At 37.7% G+C, this 18,592-nt stretch overlaps 1 protein-coding gene across 2 annotated transcripts in view; it reads left to right on the top strand.

The window, feature by feature from the left end:
- The window catches only part of LTA4H (leukotriene A4 hydrolase), a 34,685-nt gene that overhangs the window by 1,132 nt on the left and 14,961 nt on the right, over positions 1-18,592 (top strand). For both annotated transcript variants that reach the window (NM_001131330.2, XM_024256056.3), the window contains 9 exon segments: positions 5,273-5,403; positions 6,893-7,013; positions 9,967-10,035; positions 12,255-12,359; positions 13,370-13,422; positions 15,276-15,348; positions 15,613-15,753; positions 16,934-16,957; positions 17,391-17,461. In NM_001131330.2, coding sequence (NP_001124802.1) covers positions 5,273-5,403; positions 6,893-7,013; positions 9,967-10,035; positions 12,255-12,359; positions 13,370-13,422; positions 15,276-15,348; positions 15,613-15,753; positions 16,934-16,957; positions 17,391-17,461 — 788 coding nt within the window.

The raw sequence follows: 18,592 nt of genomic DNA, 5'->3' as shown, positions 1-18,592 counted from the left end.
ACTTGGAAAACACATACTTCTACAAACTCTATAACCATTGGAATGAAGAAAGGTTGTAGATTCTTGGAATATTATTCAATGATTTTATCTGTATCATAACCTATATTTAATGTTCTCGCTCAAATTGCCCGATAGTATTTGGTTTATACCTTTCACCTGAAGAATTTCATAGAAGATCATTTAAAAAATAAGAGGGTCATGAAAAGACAGTCAAATTCGGCTTCTTCACGAGGGCAGGACGCTACATGTGTATGTTACACAGTGTAGCATGGTGAAATCTACTAAAGCACATCAATAAGCAATCAGATCAGATCGGGCAGATAAGAATTGGTGGCTTTCAGGCCTCTTTTTCCTACTTGTGTAGGAAAGATCTGCATTTTGATTTCATTAATATAAACTAATAAGTACTTTCTTACTCTTCGTCTTTCAACATTTTGCTAGACTGATTGATTTGAAAAATAGGTCGATTCCTCTATGTACTGATAGGTAATCAACAAAAGTACTATAAGAAAGAAAATAAAGATATTATAAGCAGGAAGGCATCTATTTCCTTGTAGATCGCACTTTGGTCTTCTTGAAGTACCATGTTATCTTTAATTGCAGTAGCAACTTTGCCTGAGCAGGGCTGAAGTCCTAATTCAATGAAGTTTCAAAACTAAACACCGCATGTTCTCACTCATAAGTGAGAGCTGAACAATGAGAACACATGGACACAGGGAGGGGAACATCACACACCAGGGCCTGTTGGGGGTAGGGGCCTAAGGGAGGGATAGCATTAGGAGAAATACCTAATGTAGCTGACGGGTTGATGAGTGCAGCAAACCACCATGGCATGTGTATACTTATGTAACAAACCTGCACGTTCTGCACATGTACCCCAGAACTTAAAGTATAATAATAAAAAAAGAAAAACCACACTGTGGGACTGTCATATTTGAACATGTGTTTATATGTCCTACATTCAAAAGTACTAGAGATTTAAAAATTAAGCAATTCAGGAAACTTGTGTTCAGATGTGAATAATTCCAAACCAAAACCGAGGTTGCTAGTGCAAGAAATTTAAAGAGGTTTTTCTAATACATGAACAGCAAATTATTTCTTGAATCTTTAGCTGCAACATGTATTTCAGAAGAAATATTCCAATTGGTTTAAGATATAATAAAACCTTGACTAAGCCCCAAACCCACTCAAAGCTCTCAGTTAACTGGAAAGTTCTTGCTCTTCACCTTTATTTAAAAAAATTAAATTATAAACTATGCTGAAAAAAGTAAAAGAATGAAAATTTTTATAGCTTTTTGCTGCTTAATGTGACCTCACACTTACCTTTGTTTTGTAAAATAAAAACTTAAAAAAATTTATTTTTTGAAGTTCAGGTGTACATGTGCAGGTTTGTTACATGGGTAAACTTGTGTCATGAGGGTTTGTTGTACAGATTATTTTGTCACCCAGGTATTAAGCCTAGTACCCATTAGTTATTTTTCCTGATCCTTTCCCTTCTCCTACCCTCCACCCTCCGGTAGGCCCCGGTGTGTGTTCCCCCCGTGTGTCCATGTGTTCTCATCACTTTTGTAAAATAAAAACTTTACCTCTGTTCTATAAGTAAGCAAGAGTCAGGATGTTTAAATTTTGAAAAGAATGTCCCAATCTAAAAATCTGCTCATTGTTTTTACATTCTCCAAATCTAGAGAAAAGTAAGATTTTAAAATTGTGATTTCTGGTTGGCATGTCTGTTTCGCAAATTAGAGCCTGGAATTATAATAATGTTAGATGTTATACAAGGAAGGCAATTTGTAGTACAAAATAACATGTTTATAATTGTTTGCTTATTTATTTATTTAGACCAGGGGCTTATCCTTATTAATTAGTTAATTAATATTTATTTAAAGTTAACTTGTTTCTTTCCTCCACTGGATTGTGGACTCTTGAATGTAGAGACTGTGTTTCATAACTCTTTGTATCTCAACTTCCTAGTATAGTCTATATCTGGCATGTAGAGGACATTCAAAAGTTTGATTAATGGATAATTTCAATTAGAAAACAGTGCCTAAGCTTAACATGGGCTACATTGATAATAGTGCCAGCTGTATTTCAGAGGTGAGATGGGAAGACCCAGTGCCAGTGCTGAATCAGGAGAGACGTCATGTCTTCTTTTCCTCTCCATTCTTAGAGTTTGTGATGTTGAGGAATGCTGAAGAGCCTTAATCGGACAAATTCTAAGCTTTCTAAAATTCTTTTCAAGTTTTGGGTTATTTACACCAAAGTTTGATCCTCCAAATTTATGATAACTTTCATACATTTGTTTCTTTTCACTGAAACTTCCAGAAATGTTTAGGTGTTCTTTTGGTTAGTGGCTCAAGAGGTTTTAGTGCCATGGCCAAGGCAGAAGCCAGCAGTTAACAATAGGTATTTCTGACTGCAAACCATCTTGTCTTCACTAAGTAAATGGCTCAACTGGGAATCAAATCAAGGTGGTTTTTTAGTTTTAGTTTTGTGTTTCACACATAAACCTATGTTTTTTTTCCCATCATATCCCTGCACATAGCAAGTAGAAAATATAAATTTAGACATCATAATGAGGCATAAAGCTTTTTTTTTTTTGAAAAAAAATTCTGCTTTGTTCTAGAAAGGACTGAGACTGCTTAAAGCAACATATATAGTATAAGATTAAAAATAATTAAATAATTTGCAGGAAGAGAGAATAAGGATAGGAGAAACAAAACCCATGGCATAAAGCCCTCTATACTTTAAAAGAAGTGGGCCACAAGGTTGACATGGAGCTTCCTACCAGCCTGTGCAAAAAAGGAATCAGATATCTATTCCATGTCAACTGACCAGCTACTGAGAAGTACAACTGTTTTTTGGGGGGATGGAGGGTATTGCTCAAAGAGGATACTGTGAAACATAGTAAATTATATCCTATAATTAGTAGAGCTGTTGATGCTTAACACATGTTTGTTAAAAAGTACTAAATCCAACTTGTCAACAATGCAGTTTTCTTTATTTTTCTTTCTTATTACAGTTTTTGACTATTTTTTTAAAATAACATCACTGAAATTTGAAGGGGAATTTTAAAAAGTAGTTTGCAAATGATAGTTGAGGCTTAGGACTTGAGATAATACAGCTTAAATATTGCATTTTTTGTTTTCTCTTGGTCTAGGACCTGCTTCATGCATTAATTGATACCTAGTGTTTTTGAGGCAGAGTGCTAAACCCTGGGAATACAGACCTAAGTAACATTCTGTTTTAGAACCCTTAGTCTAATGGAAAAAGAAATCATTATAATGCAGTACAGTAAGTATTATAGGAAAGGGTAGGGCCAACTGCTATAACAGACACAGGGGATATCAAAAGGTTTCACAAAAAATACTTGTCACTATGACACTTCTGATTCTGAACAGATTTGGAAAGTTTAGCCAATATAGAAAACAGAATATGTTCCACTGGGAAATGGCCCAGTTAATTCATCTATATAAGCATGTGTTATAAACACAAGATACTCAAATCAAGTTTTTAAAACAAGTTAGCTATTCTGAATAGCTATTCAGAACTAGGTACTAGACTATGAAGAGACTAGAGAGGTACTAGAATACAAAGGAGTAACCCTATTATTTTAAATAAGATATAAACCGTATCTTCTACTAATTTAGAGTAAGGATAACAGATGAGGTACCCCCAAAAGAAAGTACCCAGGGGCAGCTGGGAAATGGCTGGTTCTTGGCCTTACATGTAGCCAGGCCAGATTTCAGAAAAGGAAAAAAATAATGCCAGAGGTAGGGAGATCTGGTAGAAAGCAGTTCTACCAGTCCAGGGCCTGACCTGAGTTAGTAGTGGAAAGAAAGGAAAAGTATGAAGACATTGTGAAAGAACAACTTTTAAGTGGCTGTGTGGGATTGGGAAATGGAATCAAACCTTAGGTAACTGGAAGAGTTCTTTTAACAGAATCAAGAAATCTGGGGAGAAATATGATTCAGGGAGTATAAAAATCATTTTTGGAATTTTTAGAAGCCTATTCAATGTGTGGTGCTATGTCCCATGGAAATGTCGAGCAGGCAATTAGACTGAGGTCCTGGGGAGGGAATACAATTGTAGAACTAGAATGGCAGGCATCTTCACAGAGATACTAGTTGAAGATGTGGGCATGAGTAAGAGCTAGGGAGTGAAGGATATGGCAAGAAAATCAAAGGACTGTGGCTGGAACATTGGGACATATCCATATTTTTGAATTGGAATAAAGGAGGGGGAAGGAAAAAAACATTAGACAAATAGAGAACCATTTATGATGTATGTGTACTGGCAAAGAAGTGAAGGAAGGGGTTTTAACCAGATGACATGGTCCATGAGGGCTGTGAGTAGACAGAGGTCAAGGTTATTGGACAGAAAAGACTTTGTTGATCGGGGTGGGGGCTGCCCTTTCAGTAGCAAGAAGCCAGATGAAGAAGGGGAAAGGGAGGATGATTAATGAGGAAGTAGAAGTAGTAGTCATAGCAGTTATAAACTCCCTTGGAGTTTAAGGAAGGAAGGAGGAAAACTAGAATATTTAGTGGGTAGATCCATCAAGTAGAATTTTGTTTATGTTGTTAGGAAACAGTCTTGTGGCATAGGAAGGTTCAAGATTCTAGGACAAGAGATTAGTTGAGAGATGATTAAAGAGTATGATTTCTAGGGCTCGGGATTTTGGGGATAGAAAATACTCTGATGATGCCACTCCTTCATGCCCAAAGCAGTTGTCCTTAATTGGCAATGGCAAGTAGATATGGCCTCCCAATCCTCTGCAGAATCATTTGGTCTGAGTTGCCATACCAGGTTGGGCTTTTTCTAGATATACAACCACAGTGATATACAGTCTGCTGATTTGCTTAACGAACATGAAGTTTGAAAGTACATGAGTTCTAGGAGGAAATACATTGTGTAATGTATTGAGGAGCCAGAGTGAAAGAAACTTAAGTTATAGGTAAAGTTTTTCATAATAGAGAAAATTTTAGGAGTCGGAAGCAAACATATTTTGATTTAGATTTGACTTTTACTTAAAGCCCAAAATTTGTGTGACTGTCCTAGGGTTACTTAACAATATATATGCAAATCTTAGAACCCAAAAATTTTCAGGATGCTTAGAGTCCCAAAAAATGAGACCTAGACTACCTTTTGACTCTTTAATTCTTGTAATTTCACTTTGTATTTTACTCTCCATAAGCAACTAGTTGTTGTAGCCTATATCTAAGTTTTTTCTGGTAAATGAAACTATTTTCTTACTATTTAAAATTATTAATTTTAGGTTTTGGATACAAAGGACCTTACAATAGAAAAAGTAGTGATCAATGGACAAGAAGTCAAATATGCTCTTGGAGAAAGACAAAGTTACAAGGGATCACCAATGGAAATCTCTCTACCTATCGCTTTGAGCAAGTATGAATGTTATGATCTTTCTCTTTTACAGCTAAATAATGGGGAAACATATTCTTAACTAATTTAAATATTTTTTCTTTTTAAATATGTAATGATTGGTACACTACTTCTCCTGATCTTCTGTTCAGATGAAAGTTGATACAGCAGTTAAAATTATATATACTTAAGATACTAAAAATGTTGTTTGTATATAATACAACAAGGACTTTGGGAACTGTTAGTTTTTAAACGATTCATCCTTTTACTAATATCTAGAGTGATGCTGGGGGCATGTCATCATAAGAAGGCATTTCAGGATAACCTGGGCAGCTTTTACAAGCTGCACATTGCTTGCCCTTGCCCCAGAGGCCAGCTGCATTTATTAATGGGACAATGATAATGCCAAAGATAGAACTGTTAAAGTGCAGCAATCTTGGGATAAGTGCTTTAAATGCATTCTTGTATCTAATCCTTACAGTAACCCTGCTGGTATAATCTACACTTAAAGATGAGGAAAGGGAACCTTAGAGAAATAACTTATTCAAGAAAGTGGCAACCAGAATTGTCACATTGGGAGTATATGCCACCTCTTGATATATTGGGGAGGGGAAAAAGGATGAAAACTATTGGCCTAGAACAAGGGTGATCTACCCTAGTTGTTCAGAGGCCAGTGTTTTCATGCCTTCTCTTTCCCTCTAAGAGAAGGGAAACACTTAAGTCTAGCTTGTGAGGTAGATGGTATTCACCCCATTCTACAAGGAAACTGTGGCATAGGGAGGTCAAATAATTTCCCCAAGTTTACAGTACCAGTAAGTGATAGAGTCAGGATTCGAACACCAGCAGGGCTGCTGGTCTCTAAAGCTCTGCTGTTCCCTTATTATCAGTGCTTCTCAAACTCTCTGGGGTAAAGGACCAATTTTTATCCTCTTCAATCTGTCATAGACTGATACTTTTGTAAAATGCAATAAAAATGAAATATGAGGAAGAAGAGATGAAATACAAGCACACATTTTTTTTTATTAGATTCAACAGACATAAAAATGACTCTCAAAGTTTTGCAATGCTGACTCTCAACTTCTGGTCTTGTCTTGTCCTGGGCCAGTAACAGTTTGCAGACTAGCACTGCTCTGTGTCATGCTGTGGCACCTGCTGCTGTGGTAGTTGAAGCCCCAAAATGATTTCTTTCACTTTACCACTCTAATAAAATATTAAATGATATCACAGATGCAAAGTACGTGACACACAATGGGGTAGTCAACCACTGTTAGTTGCCATTAAGCCTTCGCTAGCAGTTAGCATGGGAGAGGTAAAAGGACCCACAGGCTGGCAATTAGGTAGGAAAACTGAGAGGAGACTTACCCACTGAGGATGTGGCATACCTAGAGCTTACTGCCAATCAGTGATGAGAATGCATACTATGTTATTTATATTATTTAGTGTATATATTATGAGTTTAAATTTTCACTAGATGGAATCATACTCTACTAATATATTTATTTGTTTCATACAGAAATCAAGAAATTGTTATAGAAATTTCTTTTGAGACCTCTCCAAAATCTTCTGCTCTCCAGTGGCTCACTCCTGAACAGACTTCTGGGAAGGAACACCCATATCTGTTTAGTCAGTGCCAGGTAAAAAGGATTCCAGAATGATTTCTGATGCAGAAAATTTCAGCACATATGGTTGAATGAAGCAAAATGAACAGTGGTTTTATGGATTATGTGGGTTTTACCTAATATAATGTATTAATTGATCATATAAAAACATATAAGATGAATTATGTATTTTCATTTTATCTTTCATTATTAATACACTCATGCCTTACTTTAAGAAGCTTCTTTCAGTTTGGAAATATGTCCACCTAGATAAGACTTTCTAGGCCTGACTTAGAACTTGGCAGAGAGTAGGTACTCAGTAAATAGTCATAAAATGAAAGGAAAAATTAATAAATAATATGTACTGGTTATGAAAAATGCTAATAGTAAGGAAATGGAAAGTGAAAGATTTAATTTCCAAACCTTTTCCAGACACCATTGCCCAGAGGTAACCACCATTGAGTTTGGAATGTAGCTTTTCCATATTTTTCTTACACATTTACAAAAGTACGTATTATATCAATATATTAACTGTATCTTTAAAATTGCATGACTTAAACTACTTTTGTTTTCTGTTTTAAAACTAAGGGTAAAGAGCCATACAATTAGAGATAACCTGTCACAAGGATAATACATTTCAAACTGTCTTCTGAAAGAAAAAATACCTACATTTCATAGTAATCAAATAATTTACAATTAAGGGAACTGACTTCGTTAAACGTTTGCTCTGTTTCCAGGCATTGTGCTAGATTCTTTATATGTTTCATCCCTCCCAATATTCCTGTGTGTTAGGTTCAAATTTCAATACAAGTCCATTTAAAACAGGAATTAGCATATGAATCAGACCTGTTTACTTTCTATGGCCACTTGAAACATCTTTTTAATCTAAGAAACCCTCAATTTAATAATCTAGAAGAGATGAAATGTTCTACTCAAGAGTGTACAAATTGCACAATCTGTATCTCATGAATATCTGATTTTCAGGCAATATTTCTTAATAGAATGTCTTAATCAAGAAATTTTTAATAGAATTTCTTAACCAAAGTTGGCAAGAAATGCAAGATTTGTGAGTCATGAAAATGTTAATTTTGAATATATTATTCCATTTCTTATTGGCAGCAATGTTGGGAATATGGGAAACAGATTTCAGCTAAATTAATAAATGATTGAGGTGATAGGAATCATGTAGATATGATTTTGTTTGATGAATTTGCTTACGGTTGTTCTGTATGCATATTTGCCTGGGTTTGGCCTTATCCAGTGAAATACATTTAAAAACCCCTTTGGTATTGCCATGTCACCTAACTAGAAACCATTAAGGAACTCTAGAGGCATGGTCTTGGAACTCTATTTTGGGAGAGAGAACCAGGTGGCTCTGCTAGTCCTACTTAATCCATCTAGAGGTCATTTGGGAGCCTATATCTTTGGAGAATTTTCTAGAACTGAAATGAAAAGACCTGGAGTTTGGGGGTTTTAAGAAAGCTTGTGGTGGAATGAAGTTATGTTTAGGATTTGTAATAGCTTCAGAGAAGGGTGTTAATATCAGAATTCCTTTGAGTTTAGTAGACTGTCTCAGTGAGGCTGGGTTTCCATTTCATTGTTCACCAGCAGTAGACAGACTTATTTGTAAACAGACCGGGTATAAGATTGTAGGTGCTCTTTTTTTTTTTTTTTTTTTTTTTTTTTTTTTGTGGAGACAGGGTCTTGGTGTGTTGCCCAGGCTGTAGTGCAATGGTGCGAACTTGGGTCACTGCAGCCTAGAACTCCTGGGCTCAAGCGATCCTTTTACTTCAGCCTCCTGAGTAGCTGGGACTACAGATGTGCACCACCATGCCCAGCTAATTTTTTTTGTGTAGAGGTAAGGTCTCACTATGTTGCCCAGGCTGGTCTCAAACTCTAGAGCTCAAGCAATCCTCTCATCTGAGCCTCCCAAAGTGCTGGGATTGCAGGAGTAAGCCACGGCACCCGGCCTCTGGCCATACTGGATGGAACCAATGTTAATAACGATTGGTGTGGCAGTAGAGAAACACTTTGCATATGGTATGAATGAATATGTCTAGATGGTATTGAAAGAGATTGTTTTTTCTCCCTTCTTTGCTTCTTTGTTTTACTTACAAGGTTTGCTGCAAGATTGAAGTGTCAAGACTACAGCAACATTTCTCAGCCTGTGTTCGTTAGAACACTGACATCCCATTAGCTGTTAAACCAGAGAGAAATGGGTTTTGTGTTAACATAAATGTAAGAAATCAAACAGGTTTCTTTATTGTAGGTGTGTTCAGAGGCTTCAGGCGGCTAATGTTCTAGTGGCTCTGCAAGACAGCAGTGCAGTATGCCATACTTCTCAGGTCTGTTTTGCTACAGAGCCCTTTTTTCTCAGGTTTCTAAAAGATTCTCACTGGGCACTACTGTCACCCAGACCATAGAGTAGGAAACACTGCTTAAGAGTTTCTCCATGCTTCAACTGAAATGTGAGGGTTAACCATAGATTAAAATGGAAAATCTGATTTTTAAAAGTCCAAGAATCTGTTTTTGGACTTTAAAAGATCCCAAGAGGCCAGGTGTGGTGGCTCACGCCTGTAATCCCTGCACTTTGGGAGGCCGAGGTGGGCAGATCACCTGAAGTTGGGAGTTCGAGACCAGCCTGACCAACATGGAGAAACCCCATCTCTACTCAAAATATAAAATTAGCTGGGCGTGGTGGTACATGCCTGTAATCCCAGCTACTCGGGAGGCCGAGGCAGGAGAATCGCTTGAACCCGGGAGGTGGAGGTTGCAGTGAGCCAAGATCGCGGCATTGAACTCCAGCCTAGGCAACTAGAGTGAGACTCCATCTCAAAAAAAAAAAAAAAAAAAAAAAAATCCCAAGAAATGAGGACTGTTTTTATTTAAAAAAAAATATGTCTAAGAACAATGCTGCAATTTTTAATGATTTCTTAATGACTTACCGGAAGGATAAATAGCTATTTCTTCTTGTTTCTCCCTTTTTCAGGCCATCCACTGCAGAGCAATCATTCCTTGTCAGGACACTCCTTCTGTGAAATTAACCTATACTGCAGAGGTAAATATTACGAATTATTAACTCAATTAAATGATGCATATCAGTAAATATGGTATAAATGATAAGCAGAGATGATAATTGAATTCCTAGAGCTAGAATTATTTTTCTTAATGAAATTCTACCTGAAATATGTAAAAAAGAGGCTGTGGCACTCATTCTGAATCTCTACTTTAAAGGCAGTTTTAAACATTTTAACTGTGAAAAAAAGGAAATGGAAACCCATCTGACTTTTAAAAAGGAATTCAGGGCCAGGTGCAGTGGCTCACGCCTGTAATCCCAGCACTTTGGGAGGCCGAGATGGGCGGATCACGAGGTCAGGAGATCGAGACCATCCTGGCTAACATGGTGAAACCCCGTCTGTACTAAAAAAACACAAAAAATTTGCCGGGCATGGTGGCGAGCACCTGTAGTCCCAGCTACTCAGGAGGCTGAGGCAGGAGAATGGCGTGAACCCAGGAGGCAGAGCTTGCAGTGAGCTGAGATGGCACCACTGCACTCCAGCCTGGGCGACAGAGCCAGACTCCATCTCAAAGAAAAAAACCAAAAAACAAAAAAACAAAAAGAAAGAATTCAGAATCCTGGATCTAAAAATAAGAACTTAGGAACAATTTTTACTTAACTTTTAAAAACTGACATTTGCAGGATTCAAGTTTCTATAAATGCATTCTGTAGCCATATAAGCCTAGTGGGCATATATTCCAGACTTATCTGTATGCAATTCCAACTTATTCCCTTGGTAGGTACTGCTAATCCTTTTTGGAAAAGGTGGACTGTAATTACTAAATAATCACTATTCCAGAGGCTAGACCTACTTAGACCAAGCAAATAGAATGAGGACCAACCCATATTTATGGGGCCTTCTTGCTTCCCAAATCATCCCACAACCAAATTACACCTAGGATAGTGCAGTGATATATTATACTTGGAGGCAAAGAATCCCAGGGCTCTGGCTCTTCTCCACCACTTAATAACTGCGTGAAGTCCCAACTACTTGGGAGGCTGAGGTGGGAAGATCACTTGAACTCAGAAGTTCAAGGCCAGCCTGGGCAACATAGCGAGACTCCATTTCTAAAAAAATAAATAAATAATGATATGACCCTTGAACAAGTTTTATGACCTCACAACCTCAGTTGGCACATATATATAACGTATCACCACCTAAATGAAGGGAGGTGGCTGAACCAAATTATTTCCTGAATAGTTTTGTGCTTTAGAATCTATAATTGTTGTAGCACTGGTTCAGGAACTTCTAATTCTGTGCCTGCCTCAGTCATAGCTTTGGGTCCTGAGCCATGCAAGCAGAACATGAAAGTCTGTCCCCTACTGGAATATATTCTTGCTTGATCATTAATACCTGGGGGAGTCCTTTATTCTGGCATTCATCAGAAATAAAACTTTCAGAATCATGGAGCTAGGATACACAGTTAAATGACTATGTGGTTTGCCCCATAAGGGTCTTTTCCGTATGGATTTCCAGAGAAAATTATTTGACAGTTTTTAGCAATAAATTTTAGTTTTTCACAGTTACTACTTTCAAAAGTTTCCTCTATTTGTAACTCCAAGTGTGTGTTTTCAAAACAAAATTGTTCAAAACCATTCTGTCCTACAGTGAGTATATAACGTCCTTTTGAATCTGTTTTGTGAGTGTAGGGGGAGCAGGGATGGTGGCTGCCATTGCCAGGGATGGTGCTGGGCTCTTCACTTATATTATTTATTCCTTGCAACAAGCCTTTGAAGTTTTACACTTACTTGATGGGGAAACTGAGGCTTGGGGAGTATATTTATTTGCCCAAGTTTGTGCAGTTAGTTATTAGGTGGCAGAGCTGGGATTTTAATCCAGTTTCTACCAAAACTCTGCTCTTAGTGTGCATGGGTGAATGGATAGAAATTTCACATTCACTTTTAAAGAAGCCAGTTTTCCATATTGCTAATTTTATTTACAAAACTGATATGTATATGTATATATATATGCTTTTTGTGTTCATATATATATGTGTGCATATATATACACATATATACACATTGTGTTCCTATATATGTGTATGTGTGTGTGTGTATGTATATATATGTATACTTTTTGTATATGTATATACTTTTTGTGTTCATAGTCTGTTTATTAGATAGTCAGGAAGGGGACGAAAAGGTTATTTTACATATATAGTTTAAGACACATAAGAAGCTTTTATTTATGACTAGAAATGATTTTTCTCCTTGATTAGGTGTCTGTCCCTAAAGAACTGGTGGCACTTATGAGTGCTATTCGTGATGGAGAAGCACCTGACCCAGAAGACCCAAGCAGGAAAATATACAAATTCATCCAAAAAGTAAGATCCTAGGGTCGAGATTTTTGTTTTCATTGGCAGTAAACTACAGTTAGCTTGTACACATCCAGAGGGCAAAATTACTTTTGAAATATTTCAGAATTTTGAGAACAGCTTTTGGTTTTTGTTTTCTTCATTTTTTTTTCTTTTGTGCTTTTAAAGGGTTTTGTTCTACTTACAGAGTGTTGTATTGAAGAGAGGGTTTGCTGTAGAGACAGAGTAGGGAGCGTGCCTGTTTTCATTTTCCCTCACTCCAGTCAGGGGCTGGCTTCCTGTTCTTTTGTGTTCTTGCGCATTCTCCTGCCCTGGTACTACAGTGTGGGCAAGTGGCTGTTGAGAGTGTTTACAAATGGAGGAGTCAAAACCAAAAAAGCACTCAGTTACAGTCCTGGTCATTAGACATGTATCTTTGACCTTCAATGAACAGAATGTGTATGCATGTATGAGTGTGTGTGTGTGTGTATGTGAGTGTGTGTGTGTGTGTTTTCTTAATTGACCTCACAATGGATAATTTGACTTCCACTGCAGCTTCTGCGGTTCCAAGCTCCCATAACTTTGGCATCTACTTATTGCTGGGTTACTCTGTGTGTCTCTGCAACATGTCAATAGTGCTTTGAAACATAAAGGAATAAAAAAGAAAACCAAAACCTTTTAAAAGTCAGGAGGAAAAAGGCAAACACCGGGAAAAGCACTTCCTGTAGGTTACTTTTTGAGAAATGCCTAAAATGTACCTTTTAATAGTATGTGTGATCTTGTTTTACACGTGTGAGAAGCTTTTGTTCCTAGCAGAATAAAAGGCAAATAGATGTTTTGAACAATGTTTTTTGTATCACAATTTCAAGCTATATGTTAAAGATGAGAACTATTTGAGAAGCATAAAAGCAAAGTTATCCCTACTAATATTAGGAGATTTGAAAGGGAGTTTACTTACTTTTAAATATGAATTGTCTTACTATGTAACATTTGTAAACACTAATGCAAGCACGTGGTGTGCGTTTGTTTGCCCTCTTTAGGTTCCGATACCCTGCTACCTGATTGCTTTAGTTGTTGGAGCTTTAGAAAGCAGGTGAGCTTTTGGAAAAATTTTCAGGTTTGTGGAAAGATCAAAACTTAGGCATCTTGAACCTCTCTCAAGGTTAATTGGTCGATCATTTGCATACTTCTCAAGATATCAAGCTGACAGCTCTAGAAAAATTCAAATCTAAATATAAAATGCAGGCAACAAATTAATTTTACATTTAAAAATCTTGACCAGTTACCCCTTAGATTTTTCAAGTATTGTAAAATGAACATGCTCTTACCTTTAGAGATCTGGATTCTCAGGGAAGCTTGAACAAGTCACTCTCTTAATCTCTGTTTCCTTATCCTTGAAATTATAATGTTTGACTTTCTACCTCATAGTGTGGCTATGTGAAACAAATGAGATAAAACATATTAAAGAACTTGGAAGCCTACAAATATTACAGAAATGTAAGGTATTTTACTAATATTTTACCAATAGAGTGCACTTCCTTCTTAATTCTTTGTTCTAGTTTTAAGCACCTTAACTGTTTTTAAGTGTGCGGTTCCTTAGTGTTAAGTATATTAACATTGTTGTGAAACAGATCTTCAGAAATTTTTCATTTTGTGGAACTGAAACTCTGCACCCATTAAACAATAGCTCCTCTTTCCCCTACCCCCCAGTCCTTGTTAACGCCCATTCTATTTTCTGTTCCTATGAATTTGACTACTTTAGATACCTCACATACTGTATGATTTTATCTGTGTCTGACTTATTTCATTCAAGGTCTAATGACCTTAAGGTTTATCCATGTTATAGCATCTGACAGGATTTCTTTCATTTTCTATTTGTTTCTTCTTATATAAGAGTATTCAACCTTTAAGTGCATAACAAAGTTTATACCCATTCCTGTTCTAGAATAGTCTTGTAGGCTGGGCTGTGTGGCTCACGCCTATAATCCTGTCACTTTGGGAGGCCAAGGTGGGAGGATCGCTTGAGCCCAGAAGTTTGAGACCAGCCCGGGTCTCAACATAAGTGAGAGCATGTCTCTACAAAAAAAATCAAAAATTAGTTGGACATGGTAGTGTATGCCTGTGGTCCCAGCTACTCAGGAGGCTGAGGTGGGAGGATTGCTTGAGCCCGGGAGGCGGAGGCTGCAGTGAGCTGTGATGGCCCTTCTAAACTCAGCCTGGGCAGCAGAATGAGACCCTGTATCACAAAAAAAAAAAAAAAAAAAAAAAAAAAAAAAAAAAAAAAGCTGGGCGCAGTGGCTCACACCTGTAATCCTAGTACTTTGGGAGGCCGAGGCGGGCGGATCATGAGGTCAGGGGATTGAGACCATCCTGGCTAACATGGTGAAACCCCGTCTCTACTAAAAATACAAAAAAAAGAAAAAATTAACCGGACGTGGTGGCGGGGGCCTGTAGTCCCAGCTACTTGGGAGGCTGAGGCAGGAGAATGGCGTGAACCCGGGAGGCGGAGCTTGCAGTGAGCCGAGATCCCGCCACTGTACTCCAGCCTGGGTGACAGAGTGAGACTCTGTCTCAAAAAAAAAAAAAAAAAAAAGTAAAATAGTTTCTTATGATTTGTGACTGGGTTTCTATAGTTGTGAAATTGAGGGATAAAATGAGACCCTCAAGAGGTCTTACAAGAGGCAATAAACTAACTGGGGATAACTTATGTCTTGGTTTTTTTCTTTTTGCCCAGCCTGTAACTCCTTAGAGAGCTGCATATCTATTGCTGCATATATAACAGCAGGTTTGCATCTCAGGCCATGTAACCTCATCCCTTTCCCATAAGCACATGGTAAATGCACTCTCACTGTAAAGGTAAAATGCACTCTCACATTAAATACTTTTTAGAACCAGATGAATCATTTGCTGTGAATTTCTTTTTTATTAAGCTTTTTAATCTTGCAGGCAAATTGGCCCAAGAACTTTGGTGTGGTCTGAGAAAGAGCAGGTGGAAAAGTCTGCTTACGAGTTTTCTGAGGTTGGTCATATTGTTATCCTTTGTAGTCATTGTGATAGACAGTAGATTGAAGATTTTGAGTGTGAAATGTGATGGTTTTAAGTGATATGGGGAAAGAATCAGATTGTCTTTTATGTAGATGTGCAGTTGCTACATTCTGTTTATCATTTTCATTTAAAATAAAAATCATTAACTTGTAACCTTCATAGAAAGCAATATACAATTTTAAGAAATGTACAATGGTGATAATTAAGACATACAGACATATATGTGTTGATTTTTCAGACTGAATCTATGCTTAAAATTGCAGAAGATCTGGGAGGACCGTATGTATGGGGACAGTATGACCTATTGGTCCTGCCACCGTCCTTCCCTTATGGTGGCATGGAGAATCCTTGCCTTACTTTTGTAACTCCTACTCTACTGGTAAGTGTAAATATTTCTTCATTTGAAATTGATGTCTTTCAAAAATAAACTTAAGAACCTTAAGAGTCCTAATAATATGTATATATATGTAAAGAACCTTAGAGTCCTAATAATGTATATATGTATAAAAATCTTTTCTCTTGTTCATGTAACCTTTGTTTCTAATTTTATTGTTTATTGTGGTTATCACAATCTCTTTTTTTGTTGTTGTTTTTTGAGACACAGTCTTGCTCTGTTGCCCAGGTTGGAGTGCAGTGGCGCCATCTCAGCTCACTGCAACCTCTGCCCCCGGGTTCAAGCGATTCTCCTGCCTCAGCCTCCTGAGTAGCTGGGACTATAGGTGCACACCACCATGCCCAGCTAATTTTTGTATTTTTAGTAGAGATGGGGTTTCACCATATTGGCCAGGGTGGTCTTGATCCCCTGACCTTGTGATCCACCTGCCTTGGCCTCCCAAAGTGCTGGGATTACAGGCATGAACCACCCCACCAGGCCTCCATCTTGTTTTTGAAAGGAAAATAATCTGGCCATTTGGAGAAGGAGAATATTATGTTCACGGTATTTGGGGAGCTGGGCATGGGGGTGCTGTGTAACAACAATTCGTGGATAAATTATGTATCCAGACAAACAGACTATACCAATTACACTTGGTGTGTAGGTACAATTAAAAAAAAAGTCAGTACACCATGCATAGGAAAGGATTAGGGCCATAGTACACTGCTATGTTTAATATGCCTGTGAGCTACTTTAAATTCTTCCTAGAACCAAAATGAGTGATGGATTAGCAACAAAATAAATAAAATACAGCACAGGACACATAGGACACTCTAAAGTTTTATTAAACATATTTTGGGTAATAGAGAAAGAAAGTGATGGGTAAGTAAGAGCAGATGTAAAAATGGAAGTAGAAGAAATGTTTCATGGAAGTTAGACACAAATGGACTGGCTTTCATTGTATTGCAAAAATTCCCTAGAATTAGGGCAAGAAAGAATGATGCTAATTTTTAGTTCTGTATTTTTTTTGTTTTTTCAATTAAGGTCTCTTTTACCATCTTTGAAGTGCTGTAGTAGAAATACAGTGGGCCACCAGTGCCAGTATGCCAAGTATTTAGGTAGGCAATCTTTTAGATAGTCTGTAATTTGATTGCTAAAACACTAAGGTAATTTTCTTTTTTTGTAGGCAGGCGACAAGTCACTCTCCAATGTAAGTTAAACTTTTTCATTGTGGCCTTACCTTCAAGAAGTATTACGTCAACTGATTTTAAAATATCCCTTGTATTTTTATGTTAAAGATATGGTTATAACGGACAATTTGGGGACTCTTGTCACATTATTAACAATTAGATGTAATAGATTTAAGGAAATTTTATGGTTTGATCTCTTCATATGTTTATGAAATATTTTTGATGCAGTGATATATCTAATATTTTCTAAGTAATTTTTGTTTTCTAATTACTTTATGCCATATTTCTGTGTGTGTGTGTCTTTGGTTAAATTAAAGATTTTGCTGAACTGAGTAACTCCCTGAATATCTCAGCTAATATTTTTTAAAAATTGAATAACATGGAGTGTTTACAGAATGGGTTATTTTAGGTTAAGATAATCAGTCTTACTATTAATCACACTGTTTTCTTTAGGTCATTGCACATGAAATATCTCATAGCTGGACAGGGAATCTAGTGACCAACAAAACTTGGGATCACTTTTGGTAAGATTTTTGTTATTATTTCTTTATTGGTTCATGTTACTGATTTTTTTTTTCCCTGCCTCCTACCACTCTGAATTGTTTTGTGTGTATCTCTTGTTTATCTTTGTTATCATCTCTTAGGTAGGCAAGGATTTTTTTTTTTTTTGAGATGGAGTCTCTGTCACCCAGGCTAGAGTGCAGTGGTGCGATCTAGCTCACTGCAAGCTCTGCCTCCCAGGTTCAAGTGATTCTCCTGTCTCAGCCTCCCGAGTAGCTGGGATTACAGGCACGCGCCACCACGCCCAGCTAATTTTTTGTATTTTAGTAGAGATGGGGTTTCACCGTGTTGCCCAGGCTGGTCTCGAACTCCTGAGCTCAGGCAATCCACCCGCCTCAGCCTCCCAAAGTGCTAGGATTACAGGCGTGAGCCACTGTGCCCAGCTATTTTTTTTTTTTATTGGAGACAAGGTCTCACTCTGTTGCCCAGGCTGTAGTGCAGTGATGCGATCTCTGCTAACTGCAACTCCAGGGTTGCAATCCTCCCTCCTCAGCTTCCAAAGTGGCTGAGACTAAAGGCGCATGCCACTATGCCTGGCTAATTTTTGTATTTTTTATAGAGATGGGATTTCACCATGTCGCCCAGGCTGGTCTCAAACTCCTGAGCTCAAGTGATCTGCCCACCTCGGCCTCCCAAAGTGCTGAGATTATAGGCATAAGCCACCACGCCCAGCCAACAAGGATATTTTTTTTTTTTATTTTTTTTGAGATGGAGTCTCACTCTGTTGCCCAGGCTGGAGTGCGGTAGTGTGATCTCTCTGCCTCTCAGTTCAAGCAATTCTCGTGCCTCAGCCTCCCGAGTATCTGGGACTCCAAGTGCACACCACCATGCTCAGCTCATTTTTGTATTTTTAGTAGAGACGGGGTTTCACCATGTTGGCCAGGCTGGTCTTGAACTCCCGGCCTCAGATAATTCTCCCGCCTCGGCCTCCCAAAGTGCTAGGATTACAGGCGTGGGCCACCATGCCCAGCCAACAAGGATAGTTTTAAAAAATTCTGTAACACTTATTACAGTGTTGGGAGTATTAGGTTCAGTCTAGGTGTTAAGTTTAATTCCTGATATACTCACACTTTTAACATAGGGACATGCAAGAG

The sequence above is a fragment of the Pongo abelii genome, chromosome 10 (assembly GCF_028885655.2).
Source record: "Pongo abelii isolate AG06213 chromosome 10, NHGRI_mPonAbe1-v2.0_pri, whole genome shotgun sequence".
NCBI lineage: Eukaryota > Metazoa > Chordata > Mammalia > Primates > Hominidae > Pongo > Pongo abelii.
This window is presented reverse-complemented; position numbering and strand designations above follow the sequence as displayed.